Source organism: Oryx dammah, unplaced genomic scaffold (assembly GCF_014754425.2).
Source record: "Oryx dammah isolate SB20612 unplaced genomic scaffold, SCBI_Odam_1.1 HiC_scaffold_21, whole genome shotgun sequence".
Lineage (NCBI taxonomy): Eukaryota > Metazoa > Chordata > Mammalia > Artiodactyla > Bovidae > Oryx > Oryx dammah.
This window is the reverse complement of record NW_024070205.1, coordinates 74,809,141-74,824,101: the sequence shown is the minus strand read 5'-3', so window position 1 is coordinate 74,824,101 and position 14,961 is coordinate 74,809,141. Positions and strand designations below refer to the sequence as shown.

Below are 14,961 nucleotides of genomic sequence, written 5' to 3'. Positions count from 1 at the left end.
GCAGGGGTGACGGAGGGGAGCCGGCACAGAGGGGTCGTCAGCAAAGGCCTCTGGGGAGTTGGTATATGAGCAGCAGCCTCAGTGAAGGGAAGGAAGGAGCCAGGATCAAGGTCATGAGGCTCACAAAAGTCACGGCAACACTGGGTTTGGATTTGAAGGAGCCGTTGGAAAGTTTGAAGCAGAAGAGTGTTGTGATCTGATTTTCTAATTTATTTTTGAAAGCTGCTTTGTGGAGAAGTTACTGTGCAGTGAAGTGAAGTTACTCAGACCAGGGAGGGAAGGGTGGAGGGTGGGGGAAGGGTCAGGTTTGGGATCTATTTGGAGCACAGCCTGTACAGGACCTGCTGATGGGTAGGGTGCAGAAAGAGGAAAGAGGGAAATTCTGAATTTTTGTCATGAGCAGTAGTGGAGTTGGGGAAGACAAGACGTGGATATGCTAATGTGGATATGTTAACTTGAGGCACCTACTAGCCCTCCAGGTAGAGAGTCTAAGTAGGCAGGTGCCTCCCCCAAGCACCTCTGTCTTTACCCGTTGCTTTCACAACAGCACCTCCAGCAGCTAGGCCAGAGTGTATTAGGCAGCAACTTGCGGGCCGGATAAGGCCCATAGGTGTGTTTCCTTTAAATCCACTGTGTCTTGAAAGCACTGAAGCGTTTAAATATTGGGAGATTTTACACTTAAAAAAAATCTGGATTTCTCGCTTCTCGTGAGAAAATCATTAGATCTGGCCGTACTGGATCTGACAGCCGCGTGGCTGCAGTTTCCTGTGGAGTAAGGGCTGCTGCCCGGATGTAGTCCAGGGACCCCAGTTTACCAGTCCCATTTCTCCCCGATACCCCCCGGTGCTGAGGCTGAATTCAGTTGAAATTATCATCTCTCTGGCTTTATGCCTTTTCATATAGTGGGGAAACATTTCTATAGGTCTTTAAATCTTTTTTTTTTTTTTAATGTGGAGGGGGTAATAAAACTTAGACTAAGGGTGTTTTAGCTGTTATTTCTTTGTGAAAATGAAGAATCTTCCTAGTGGGTTAGTCTCTGCTTCAGTGGACATTCACAGGCCATCTCAGGAGCCTCAGCCTGCCTGCAGACTAGGGTCCGCCTGCCTGCAGAGGCACCCGGGTCAGGGCTGCCGCCCCAGCCTCGCCCTGTTGCGGCCTGCAGCCCACTGCCTCCCCATGCCTGTGTCTGCACCATTCACTGGCCGAGCCCTGACTCAGTGCCACCACTGCCTTTAGTTGAGGACCCCTCATGACTCACACAGGGTTTCACAGGCTGCCTATTTCAGACAGACAGAAATAGAAACCCTGGTAATGACTCTCGAGCCCGTTGGTCTCCTCAGGGCCACCAGGCCACCCTCATCTCCCCTTGTGGATGGATACCTGCCCTCAGAGAACCCAGTCTGCTCCCCAGAGCAAGAAGCAGGATGGCAGGGGAGTGGGCAGGGTTTGGGGTGACTCTCTGTGTAAGCGCAATGCACCTGCTCTCTGCCCCACATTTTCTTCCTGCTAAGTGGAGGGGCAGGGGGAGACAGGAGAGGAAGCATCATAAGAGCAGGAGAAGATGGCCTCTGCTGAAGGAAACATGGAAAATTGTACCAGCTCAATTGATGACTTTTGTTGTGTTTAACTTCTCTTTATGGTTAAAAAAAGATTCTCATCGAAGTATTTCATTGAAAAGATGCAACATTAATACCGCAATATTTCCGAAACTGATAAATGGACACAGCTGATAGAAAAGACCATTTCTGCCTGCATGAGAAGGTGACAGGTGACAAGTGGCCAAAGTTGGCAGGTAGTTCCCCATGGAGGCTCTGCCTGGGCCCAGACTTTAGGACCTCTCTCCTTTGCTGTTATGTGTCCTGAGGATGTGTGTACTCTATTTCTGGCTGTGGTCTTTTTTGGGGTTGTACAATCCTCCAGCCGAAGGAACTCTCCGAACTGAGACAGATAGGTAGATAGACAGACAGACAGACAGGTATGAAACTCCTTGCACAGTACACCAATGCTCTGTGGACTTGACCGGGTTCCACATATTTCTGTGTAGCTAGCGTCCAATCCACTGTATGAACCTTGAGTACACGCCTGTCCAGTAGGCCTTGTGAATGATTAACATTATACTATGGAGAAAGCAGTGGCACCCCGCTCCAGTACTCTTGCCTGGAGAGTCCCATGGATGGAGGAACCTGGTAGGCTGTGGTCCATGGGGTCGCTGAGAGTCGGACAAGACTGAGCGACTTCACTTTCACTTTTCGCTTTCATGCATTGGAGAGGGAAATGGCAACCCACTCCAGTGTTCTTGCCTGGAGAATCCCAGGGGTGGGGGAGCCTGGTGGGCTGCCGTCTGTGGGGTCACACAGAGTCAGATACGACTGAAGTGACTTAGCAGCAGCAGCAGCAGCATCCGCATTGACTCTCAATTACTGTGTAACAAATTGCCCTAAAATTGAACAACTTCAAACAAGGGGCCTTTATTGTTTGGTCCCAGGTTCTGTAGGTCAGGAGTCTAGGTGCAGCTTAGCTGGGGCCTCTGGCTGCAGGCTTCATGAGGTTGCAGTGAGTGTATAGGGGCAGGGCTGCAGTTTCTTCTGAAGGCTCGACTGGGAAAGGACCCACTTCCAATTTCTCTCACGCAGTGTTGGCAGGACTCGGTTCCTTGCAGGTTGTTGGACTGAGGGCCTCCTTTTCCAGCTGGCTGTTGGCCGGAGGCTTCAATCAGTTCTTCATCACATGGCCTCACCTTCAGAGCTGTGCATGACCTGGCAGCTGGCTTCACTCCAAGCAAGGGAGAGATCGTCCAAGACAGCAGCCAGTCTTTGTAACCTAATCTCAGAAGTGACAGCCCATCCCTTCTGCTAGCTCCATTCACTAGAAGTGAGTCACTAAATCCAGCCCACACACACAGGGAGAGAACCACACAAGGCTGTGAGTACCAGCAGCAGGGACCATGGGGTTCATTTCAGAGGTTCCAGCCTCAGCAGCTGTACCACCCAGTGGGGTTTTGCCACTGCAGGTAACTCGCCCTCTCAGCTGCTGACTCTGCTGCTTTCCTTTTGAAACCTGATTTCTCCAGATTTCTTCTTTCTTTTAGTCTCTTGCTAATCAAGCGAGGTCCGCAGACCAGCAGCAGCAGCACTGGGGAGATTTTTTTTTTAAGTCGCTCAGTCATGTCTGACTCTTTGTGACCCCAAGGACTATACAGTCCATGGAATTCTCCAGGCCTTCTCCAGAGGATCTTCCCAACCCAGGGATCAAACCCCAGGTCCCTCCACATTGCAGACTGATGCTTTACCAGCTGAGCCACTAGGGAAGCCCAAGAATACTGGAGTGGGTAGCCTATCCCTTCTCCAGGGGATCTTCCCGACCCAGGAATTGAACCGGGGTCTCCTGCATTACGGGTGCATTCTTTACCAGCTGAGCTATAAGGGGGAGGTTGTGAGAAATGCAGACTCTCAGCCCCTCCTCCACTCCAGCCCCAAGGCCTCTGAATCAGAACCTGTATTTTGACAGAATCCCCTGGTGAGTCATAGGCACGTGAAAGTCCGAGAAGCATTGTTCTGCATCCTCAAATATTGCTCCATAATCTGGAGAAGGGAACTGGTGGTGCTTCTCTCATTGTTAAAGCTCCTCAGCTGGTCTCCAGAAAAGCTGAGTCTTCTCTAAACGTCAGCATCTCTAGGGCCTCCCAGTTTGGGAAGTTTCTGTCTGTGGTGCTCTCCTGACTTTCACAGGAAGTGTTTTAACCTCTATATGCAAACGGACAAGTAGAATTGTGACTGGACTGTCTTGGAGGCTCACAGATACTCATGTGTTTACTCACTTATTTATTTAACATGTATTTATGAATCATTTACTGTGTGCCAGGCCCTGTTTCAGTTGCTGGCTATCTAAGATTGCATCAAACTGTCAAAGTTTCTACCCTCATGGAGCCTGTGTAGCACATAGAATTGGAGGAAGACAGGAAAAACGACTAACACGTGTCATATGTCAGGGGATAAGGGCCGTGGAGAAAGTCTAAGCAAGCTCATGGACTGGAAGGCGTGAGGTTCGCTCTTTGGTACGCAGTGGTCAGGACCACCTCACCAGCAGCAGTGGGCCGTGCTGCCGGAGGAGGACCAAGAGAGAACAGGGTCCCAGAAGCCACATCACATGTCTCAAGGAGGGTAAGATAATGCAATGACAGTTCAGCTGAAGAAAGGCCTGAGAACTGACCGAGCAGCGCGGGTGTCACTGGTGACCTTGATGTGTGTTGTCTGAACAGGGGAAAATTCTGATGGTGTCGGTTCAAGTGAGAAGGGACGCTAACCATGGATAAAACGTGGTAGATCCTGCAGTGGGGTGGGATTCAGCTAAATGCTACGTAATTTTGAGCAGGTTAAAGTAGTAACACTTGTGTTGTGTGTATTTGACCGCGATAAAGGGGGAGGGGGAGAGTAGGTGGGTGAGTCTGCTGGGACCGCCACGACAGAGTACCACAGGCTGAGAGGCTCGAACAACGGAGGTTTGTCTCCTCACAGTTTTGGAGCCCGGCAGTCCAAGGTCAAGGTGCCAGCAAGGCTGATTTCTGGGGAGGCCACGCTCCTTGGCGTGTGCATGGCCACGGCGCGATGTCCTCACGTGGCCTTTCTTCTGAGCTCGCTGGGAGAGAGAACTTGGGTCTCTTTTCCTCTTCTCATAGGGACACCAGTCCTGTAGAGTTTGGGCCCACCCTTATGGCTTCATTTAACCCGTAGTATCTCCTTCAAGGCCCCATCCCTAAATGCAGTCATATTGGGGCTTAGGGCTTCAACAAATGGATGGGGGAGAAGGGGACATGATTCAGTCCATAACAGCAGGGGCAAAGAAACAGCAGAGTCAACAGATACAGACAACTCTCAAATAATTGTATGGTAGAGGAAAGAGAATGGGACAGTATTTCGGTGTGCATAAGGGGTTAAGAGAGAATTTTGTTTTTAAGATGCACGTTTGTATGCTAGTGGGGATGGGCCCCATAGGGAAGAACTGATGGTGGAGGAGAGAGCAAGGGAATTGCTGGAGTGATATTCTTAAGGAGGAGAAAGAGGATGGGATTCACTGCATAAGGAGAAAGGCAGGCCAGTTACCACACAAGGGAGCATGGGAGCTGGGACAGGTGGTCCTACAGGCGAGGGCAGCAAAGGAGCACCTTTGAAGGGCCGTCGGAAAGAGTCAGCCTCGATTCCCTTCCCCTTCTCATCGCTTAAGGAGCCTGTTGGGGAAATCTGTTAAATCACAGGTTTATGGATTCTTAGCCCCACGTTTTGCCTGGGGCTGTGGTGCATACAGTTTCTCTTCATCCCTTTCAAAACCTGAAATCCGTCCTGATGCATAATATCTTACCCAGAGTCTGTTGGTTGTTGCCAAATCAAACCCCCAGGGCCTGTGAAATTGAAGGTTTTTAAGTGAAATATCATATGTTTAAAACAGTCTGTTCAAAGCTTCTTGCTCTCCCTGAGGATTTCAGGTTTCGGTTTGAGGATGCAGAGCCCTCAGCTTGTTAGATAATGCCTGTCAGGAGAAGAAGACAGTGGACTCCTGTAAACCAGTTACTGCCAAACTTTAGCAGCCTCGCTCTCCCTTCCCTGACTGGAATTGCAGATCCTATGTCAACAAGCAAACTGGGCTTGAAAGTCACAGAAAATATTTCTTAAACACCTCCTGTGTGCCAGGCACAGTGCTAAGTGCTTTACACATATTACTTCATTTAATCTTCACAACAGCCCATCATGGAAGCGCGTAATTGCCCCAATTTATGATGAAAAGATTAGGGAACTAGGAAAAAACTATGGTAAGCAATGGAGCTAGTACTCAAAACCAGATGTGCTTGATTCTAAAGTTCTGGGATGTTTTGTGTTTCTTTATAAATGTAATCAGAGAGACAAATTTGCATCATTTAAAGGTAAAAAGTCCAGAGAAGTGCATGATAAAAAACAAGCTTCCCACACCAGTCCTGATTTTCTCATTGCCCCCAAAAAGCTTCTGTTCCTAATCACTACAGTGGACCTTTTGAAGGTGCTCAAAAGAAGATGAGCTTAAATCGATAAGGAGAGTTCACTCCTGCTATGGGTAGAAACTAAAGAAAATAAGTACAGCTCTTAGAGGAGATGGCATGTATAGAAGTCGATGGTGGTGGTTTAGTCGCTAAGTCATGTCCAACTCTTGTGACCCCATGGGCTGTAGCCCACCAGGCTCCTCTGTCCATGGGATTCTCCAGGCAAGAATATTGGAGTGGGTTGCCATTTCCTACTCCAGGGGATATTCCTGATACAAAAAAAAAAAATTTAAGAAAGAAGGAGCTGTTACCATCATTATCCATTTTAGATATTTCTTTTAAAAATAAAAATCCAGTCTTTTAAGTCTCATACTAGGTATAACCTTCCTAGTCTTCAAGGATTGCTAGCACTATTGTATTATATACAAAATTGTGTGTATCTGTTATGTGCTCGTGTGTGAATTTCTCTGGGTAAGAATCCTTAGTTTTTGTCAAATTCTTCAAGAAGCCTCTGTTCCTCAAGTATTTAAGAACTATGGCTTTACCCCCAAAACTTAGGTGTTCCAACTTTGGAAAAGAAAGAAGGATCTTGGTCTGTATTTTAATGGAAGTAGGAAATGGACCTGAATCCATAAGAAGTAGACCCCACTCCACAAAGACATGTCCTTTCCAACCCTTAGAGTCCCTTGGACTACAAGGAGATCCAAGCAATCAATCCTAAAAGAAATCAGTCCTGAATATTCATTGGAAGGACTGATGTTGAACCTGAAACTCCAATACTTTGGCCACCTGATGCGAAGAACTGACTCATTGGAAAAGACCCTGATGCTGGGAAAGATTGAAGGCAGGAGGAGAAGGGGACAACAGAGGATAAGATGGTTGGATGGTATCACCGACTTGATAGACACGAGTTTGAGTAGGCTCCAGGAGTTGGTGATGGACAGGGAAGCCTGGCGTGCTGCAGTCCATGGGGTCACAAAGAGCTGGACACGAGTGAGCAACTGAACTGAACTCCAGACCTGGTCCTCATAGCCTAGGAGCTGAGCCACCATTTTCTTAGAAGACGGGAAAAGACTTCTCATCACTCACAGTCCTAGCGTTTATTTCACTTCAGCCACCAGGCTTCCCAGAAACTACTGTTTTTTTCTTTCAAAACATTGTCAGATCACACTAAAGAAGCAGGGCCTTCCTCCTCCTTGTCCCTCTGTGAGGCAAGGAACCAGTCAGCCTGTGATGAGCCACAATTCTAGTCTCAGGCACCTCAAGCCTCTTGTCCCTGCTGAGGTTCCCATGCTAATTATGTCTCCTGTCTCTCAAGTTTTCATTTGTCCAAGAAGTAGACTTGGAACCTTCTGCCAGCCTTTTCTGAATCTCTGCTCTCTTTTAACTTAGGAGCCAGGGGAGGATTATAAAATTAAATTTTTAAAACTTTCTGTGACGCAGTCCAGACGCTGAGATCCATCAATTCACCCATCCCAGGCCTCCCTGCCTTTGACCAGGTCCTAGAGAGCAGTGGTCCTCTGCCACAGCCGTTGTTTGTCGCTATCCCCACTGCATTCTCCCACCTCCAGGCCCTACAGTGATGCTCTCAGGGGGTGGGGCCACGTCTGAATCTTCAGTGAGGAGAGAAGCATCGAGTTAGAGAGAGACCAGCTTGGTAGTTTGAGTCTGAATTCTGGATACACCAGAAATAAACTGCCCAGTTCTGAAGAACAGCTACTCAGATGAACATAGCTGAGTGTCAGGCCTCTGGTTCAACACCAGGACTTTGGTATCATCTCAAGATCAGCCAGAAGCTGGTGCTGATGCCCATAAGGAAGGCAGAGCCCCTGAGCAGAACTCACATGTTTGCAGAGCAGACTGTTGGGGTTGGGGGTACATCCAGAGTAGCCCAGCCTTCAATGTCTGGACACACAGAGACCAGCGGGGACTCATCATTGAAGGACTTGGGTCCCTGGCCAGGGTTGGAGGTGTGGCTGGAGCAGCTGCTGGTTGAAAAGAGGGAGTTTCTAGAAGACAGTACCCAATAATGATAATGCATCCAGGAGAAGCCTGCACAGAAGCTAAGCCACATGCAGACCTTTTCCTGAATAAAATCCTGAATGTACAGTAGAGGAGGATATCCTGAAAATGAAAAACAATTGCATTAGCTGTTCCAGAAAGAAGTTCCTGGGCTTGATGGAATACAGGGGCTAACTGGTTGGCTATTTGTTAAAATAAATCTAGAGCTTAGAATGGAATATCCCTAATAATTTGATTGTTTTGCTATTTAAGAAGGGACACGATGCACAGCGCCTGACCATGTCTTTACCAGGGCAGCCCAAGGGGCTGCGTCTGCTCTGGCCAGCTTAGTGAGCTGGTCTGTGGGAGCGCATCCAACTCTGAAGAGCAGTGTGTCCTCGAGACAGGGTGGATTTGGTGGGTCAAGTCTCGGGTGGGAGTAGGAACTGGGGACAAGTAGGATTTGAACCAGGAGCTAGAGAAAGAGGAAGGGTGAGACCTGAAGAGAGGGGCTTTCCTTGTCTCCTGAGTGCCTGTCCTGGTGGTCATTCCCTTCCCGCCCCACTAACTTTCTAGAAGGGCTCTGATACCCAGAAAAGCAGGTGGCTGCGTGTGGCACGTCTGTTCTTGCCCCCGGCAGCGCCTCCTGTGACTGTGTTTCCTGGGCATTCATGCGAGTGCGCTTCGGCTCTCGCCCTTCTCCTTCTCCTGCAGTTTATCTCAGTTCAGCGAGGAGAACATGATGGACCCCTACAACCTCGCCATCTGCTTCGGGCCCTCTCTGATGTCGGTGCCTGAGGGCCACGACCAGGTGTCCTGCCAAGCCCACGTGAACGAGCTGATCAAAACCATCATCATCCAGCACGAGAACGTCTTCCCCAACCCCCGGGAGCTGGAGGGCCCCATCTACAGCAGAGGAGGGAGCACGGAGGATTACTGGTAGGGGGCTCGGGGCTGGAAGAGGGGCGGTGTTACCTGCACCCACTGGCCTGGGGACCAGATGGCCCAGCGAGGCCGACAGACGCACCCCGCTCCTCCCTGCCTCCCCCTCTGCAGTGCACCACGCCACCAGGACCCGGGGTGCTGTCAGCCAAGCCCCACTTGACCCCAACCGCGCAGCAAGTACCACTTTAGGCTGCCTCGCTTCTTCACGTGTTCTGTGTGGCGAGGGACCATTCTGAAAGATGTAATAACAATGGCAGGAGCATTAATAATCTCCAGGAAAGGAAGTTTGATCCGGTTGTACACAGAACTGCCGCTCATCAAGCAGCAGTCTCAAGCTCCTGCTCTAGGCTGGCTGGTGTGGGAGGAACAGTCCTGCGTCCAGGGAATTCCTCTCTGATTGGGGATAGTTCAGATAGGAGACCTACTTTGCTCACTGTGAGTTCATACAGTGGTAATTTAATAATGATCTCAGACATTTGTGATGAGAAAAGGGGTAAGGTCCCTTTGCGGCAGGTTAGGCCTGGTTTCCCCCTAAAGCAGATTTGTTGTGAGTTTGCCTGGAAACCGAGATATAAAAGGGATCCTTCGGGTGTATCTTTACTAGGCCCTTCCATTAGACAAATAACGAATCACCATTTCCATCTTATAGATTAAGGCACTGCAATATAGAGGCCACCCCAGCAGTGGGGGTCTTAGCCCTGACTGCTTCACTCAGTGCAGAGTGCCACCCACTGCCCCCCAGTGCCCCCACGTGCCACTTACAGGGTCATTTTCCCACTAAACGCGAAGACAGCTGCCCAGTATCCCTCACCGCCTCCTCCTCCAGCCCCTCACATCTTCCCCTAAACAGTGTTTCAGCCTAGGCTGAAAGCATAGGCCAGCCCCAGTCGGATTCCATCTGAATTCAACATCTGGAACCAATTCAACCAGCCTCATTGCTGTGGACTGAGGTCGGGGGGGACAGAGGAGGCAGCTTACTTCATTAGAGGCCAGTCAGTCCATGCTTCTCCCTGATGCTCACAGAAGGAGCCTCCAGCCCCAGGAGTGAGGAGAGTACTAGCCGTATGTCTGCGAACATAAAACTGCCACTGTCCCGGAGCTCGGTCTTGACTGTCCTGCAGATCCTGGCCTCTGGGGCTGAGCTGGAGAAACCTGGGCTTGCCGGCTCTGAGAGGGAGCTTCTGGTCACTTGCAGATGGCTTTGCGGGGTCCAGGGAGGCCGTTCAGGTCTCAGCCTTCTGGCTGGTGGGCTTTGGGCAGCTGTCTTTGTGTATGGGACTTGGAGAGTTGGTCTCCCTCACCTGAGTGTTGAAACGCTGTGCAGTGGTGCTCCCGATTCCGGCCTCACCTCCCTGCTCGCATATCACACCACGGCAGGCTCTGGACCGCTTCCAGGGCACAGAGCCCTCACCCTCCATCGCTCCCCAGTCCCCGCCCAGCCCGGCAGGGGTGGCACAGCAGGCATAGATGGGAGGGCACCTGCCTCCCGGGTCTGCCCAAGGTCTTCTCCCAGGCCCTCTTGGCCATGTGGCCGGCATTTGTGGGCAGCTGCTGGGGAAACCGCAGCATTCATCAGGGGCTGTTATGCCCACAGACCGCGTGGCAGGCCAGAAGCACCCCAGGTTCAAGAGTGAATGACGCTGGGAAGGAGCCGCTGTCTGACCGCTGGCTTCCTGGCCACTCAGAAGGCTCCGGCCTCTGCATCTGAAGAGTGAGACGTGCCCATGAAGTGAGCTGAGATGGACCCAAGGACCCTGGAGCTGGGCCGGGAGACAGAGCAGCCAGGGAAGGGGGGGCCTCCTGCCACCCAGCACCATGCTTACTAGCCCTGAAATGGGGGCCTAGCTTTCCGGAACTGCCTCCAGTGTGGCATGCTGGGCTGCTGCTGAGACTGCAGCTGCTGGCAAAGCTGGGGTATGCGTGGGGCAGGAGAAGCGTAGCGTTTAGGGCTAGAAGGGACTGTCTAAAGCGTCAGCTCGCCTTGACCTCAGGGCAGTGGTTTTCCAAGTGGGGTCCGCAGACCAACAGCACCTGCCTCTTGTGGGCTGGCCAGAAACACCAGGGCTCCAGCTCCACCCAGACGAGGAATCAGAAACTGTGAGAGTGGGCGAAGCAGTCTGTTTCCCACACGCCAGCCAGGGCTCCCTCAAGATCGAGCTGCTGCCTTAGTGGGTGGCCGCACAAGTGAGCTTAGAGGCCTGGGGGAGAGTGAGCCTTTGTTGGCCCTGAGCATCCCAGGAATCCTGAGGGTTTCCAAAATGTCACCCAACTCCTTCAGAGGGTCTTTAGGCCCAGCAAACAGTGAGAAAGTATACCCACGTTTTCTGAGAAGCAGGAAGTTTTCCCACAGTGCTGTCTCTTCTGGAGAGCCAGGGATGTCCCGGCGGCTGCTCAGAAGCCCAGAGAGTTCTGCGGTCCTCCCACAGTGTTCTCTGGGGTCTGGAGAGTCCGTAAACCGGCTCACTTCACGTGGGGTAGGGCCCCATCTCACAAAGATGGGAGGGGCTGTAGGAGGGGCTGTAACTTAGCCTGCACACATGCTCACGGAGGCTCAAAGGTGAAAACTGAAGCCAGAATGTGGGGTTGAGGGATGGTGGTGTCTCCATGGAACTGCCTGAGAAGACTCACTTTTTGCTGCTGGAGGAAGAAGCGTTAGAAGTGAACAGGTTTTTCTCTGCTTCTCGGGAAGTGAGAGCGTCCTTGTGCCTCTCCCTCGTGTGCCCTGCAGTCCAGATCAGGGATAGGAAGAACTTTCCTAATAACTTCCCTGCTCATTCTCGAGTCTCCGCCCCGGATGACCTTAGGCTCCATGAATTTTGTCAAGAGCTTGACCCAGCTCACATGCCCTGCCTTTTGCAGAGTCTAGCCCACAGCCAGCTTTCTTCCCCTGCTTTTGTTTCCCACTCACTCCTATGACTCACCTCCTACTTTCTCACCAGTACTAAACCACAGAGCAGCCGGAGACATCAAGCAAAATGAGAAAGAAGGAAAGAAAGCATTGCCTGTTAATCACCCCTTCTTACACTGAATCCTCACACAACTCTGTGAGAAATATAGAAGTACATAGACCATTATCCCCAATCTATAGATTAAGTAGCTGAGGCTTAAAGAAATTAAGTAATTGCCCAGAGTCACATAGCTACCGAGGGTCAGCTGATTTTCGGATGCAGTTGTATCCGATGCTAAAGCCCAGTGTTTCCCTTCCACCTTGCTCCCTCCAGGAACTAATTCACCTAAAGAAATGAGCCTTGAGGAGCTGAGTCATTTTATATTTTTGAAAAGATTTCTAAGTTGAAATGAGGTTCCCTTTGTGTCAAGATGTCTGTAAGTTCCATGTAGTCTCCAGTAGTTTTTGTAGCAGGAACTAGCCTAGAGATGTCCCAGAGCCTTGTGTTTCATTATAAGCATCTGCCTGTAGTGTGTGATCAGAGTGTAGGGTAGATTCCGTGCCCAAGGAAGCTGTGTGAAAGAGAAGATAAGAATTTCGGTTCCTCTTGCTTCTGTTGCAGTGACAGCCCTCATGGAGAGACTACCTCGGCTGAAGACTCAACCCAGGATGTGACCACAGAGCACCACACCAGCGATGACGGTACGAGGCCCTGAGTGGGGTCACCCGGCCGCTGGGGCGTGAAGCAGAAAGAAACGGCTACACATCCTGTCCTCCCACCCTGCAGCCTCCCGGGAGCTGCCCCCAGCTCTCCTGGCTCCCATGCTCACTCCTTCCCTTTCTTGGAGGGACAGCCCACCCCCTCAGATCGAGTAGTCTCTGTGTTAGAGCAGAGGTGCAGGGCTGGACCTCAGCCCTCTGCCTTGCTCGCCCCAGCTCCCTGCCCCTCGCCCACTTCCCAGCTCCTGTCTCATCTGGCCGTCTCGCCCGCATACTGTCAGTCCCTTGTCACAGCCCAGACTCCTGCCAGGTAGCTGGAGACAAAAGTGAAGGCGCGCTCGTTTGAAAACCAGTGAGCCTGGGGAATAGTGAAGCTGGATGCCAAGAACCCAGCAGAAGCAAGCCAGAGAGGGGTGGGAATCAGGATGCAGAAACCACATGCTCTCACGCCTGCCGACTGGAAAAATTGACCCTTTCCAAAGCACAGACATGCACTGCGCGGCCTGGCGGGTGTGCGTCGAGAGCTGGAATGCACAGCTGTCGTCCGTGGGCCTTGGCGGTGCCCATGATTTATTAGGGTCTGTCCGGCCAGCACATTCCCTGTCTTGCCAACAGTTCTGCACCTCCATTTCTGGATCGCCTGGGCTCTGGAAGTCTCGGCAGCTGACAGGGGGCCTCAGAATTTTCTGGGCATGAGAACGAAATGGCACAGTCTTCAGTGTTCCCTGCTCCATGCCTTGCCGTGAATTCTGAAATCCTAGGCCAGTTTTTAAAGGAGAAAAAAAAAAAATTAGGATTGCTTATTTGGCTCCTAAGGTCAAATGGATCAATATGATAACTTGCCACACAATGGGAGAAGCGTCAGTGAACTAGGGAAATTTGTATTTGATTAGAGCCTAGTGTTCCCTGGCACTGCTAAAGGCTTTATATGTCTTAATCTCTTACTCCCTAGTGAAATCGATAGAGCTGCTATTTAATAGTTAAGAAAACTGAGGCCAGAGACAAACCCAAGGCTGTACGGAACTGAGCCTGGGATATTTAGACAGGCCTGCTGTAGCAAATTCTCCAGCAGACCCAGCAGTCCTGACTGTCTAGGTGTGGTCTTGTTTGAGAGCAGTATTTCTTTCCACAACTCAGAATATCTGACTTTAACCCTAAGTTCCTGATTTCTGAGATCCCTCTTTTTGCTCTCCAGCCTCTACCTGCAGCCCAGAGCAGACCGTGAAAATGATACTGTAATAACAGTGACTGATACAGGCAACACTTTACTCTGGGCCCTCACTGTTCTGAGCACTTTAACAAATGGATATTTATTGACTCTTACTGCCGACTTCATGAAAAAGGCATTATTCTTTTCCTCGTTTTATAGACGAGGAAGCCGAAGCTTATGCAAAAGTAGAAGTACATTGCCTTTGTAAACCTCTGTTAAGTCTTCAAATCACTTCCATGTGCATTTTTTCATGTATTGGTCACAAAGTATATTTCCATATTTTGCTCTTTGGAAAACTGATTGGGTAAGTTATTTTCTCTTTATAGAGACTAAAATTTCATGTTCTAGTAGGGGGGATGGATAACCTAAATAGATTATTTAAAATGCAATAATAAGTGTCCTAAATTAATGGAATTATTGTACAGCCGAAAAGGAGATCATGCTTACAACTACAATATGGCAGGTTCGATGATAGGGGTTGGCATAAAGCACTATGGAAACACAAAGGAAGTTACTCGAGGAAGCAAGTGATGTTTGAGTTGTGATTCAGTGTGTTTCATCAGGCAGGTGAGAGAGAAAGAGGGATTCCAGGTGGAGGGAACAGCAGGGGCAAGGGCAGGGAAGGGCCTGTGAGTGCTTTCTGGGGTTTGCACCATCTGCTCAGGAATTGCTGGCTATTGTATATCATCCGCGGCTTATTCTCACACCAGCTTATCTTCCCACCACTGTGAGTTCAGCTAACTGGGCTCTTCTACCCAGTTGCCGAGTGTGAGTCCCAGCAGCCTGTGTTTCCTTCTCTCCACCCCTCTCAGAGTGTGAGCCCATCGAGGCCATTGCCAAGTTTGACTACGTGGGCCGCACGGCCCGAGAGCTGTCCTTCAAGAAGGGGGCATCTTTGCTGCTTTACCAGCGGGCTTCCGACGACTGGTGGGAAGGCCGGCACAACGGCATCGACGGTCTCATCCCCCATCAGTACATCGTGGTCCAAGACACGTACGTAGGGCGCCCTGCACCCTTAGGGGCCCTCTGGGAGTGAGTCCTTACTTCTGAAGCCCAGGAGGATGAGGGAGACCAGCCCCTAGGGGGCCCCAGCACGGTCTGCAAGTACTGCTCTTCCTTGGAAAGGTGCCCAGAGGCAGAGAGGTGGAGAATTGTTTTCAGTCTCTCCACTCCACTCCTCCGCCAGCCACA

At 50.6% G+C, this 14,961-nt stretch overlaps 1 protein-coding gene across 5 annotated transcripts in view; it reads left to right on the top strand.

The window, feature by feature from the left end:
- Positions 1-14,961, top strand: part of SRGAP2 (SLIT-ROBO Rho GTPase activating protein 2) — a 255,522-nt gene that overhangs the window by 229,557 nt on the left and 11,004 nt on the right. For all 5 annotated transcript variants that reach the window (XM_040262944.1, XM_040262943.1, XM_040262946.1 and 2 more), the window contains exons 18-20: positions 8,723-8,947; positions 12,463-12,542; positions 14,583-14,763. In XM_040262944.1, coding sequence (XP_040118878.1) covers positions 8,723-8,947; positions 12,463-12,542; positions 14,583-14,763 — 486 coding nt within the window. The remainder of the gene's footprint in view (positions 1-8,722; positions 8,948-12,462; positions 12,543-14,582; positions 14,764-14,961) is intronic.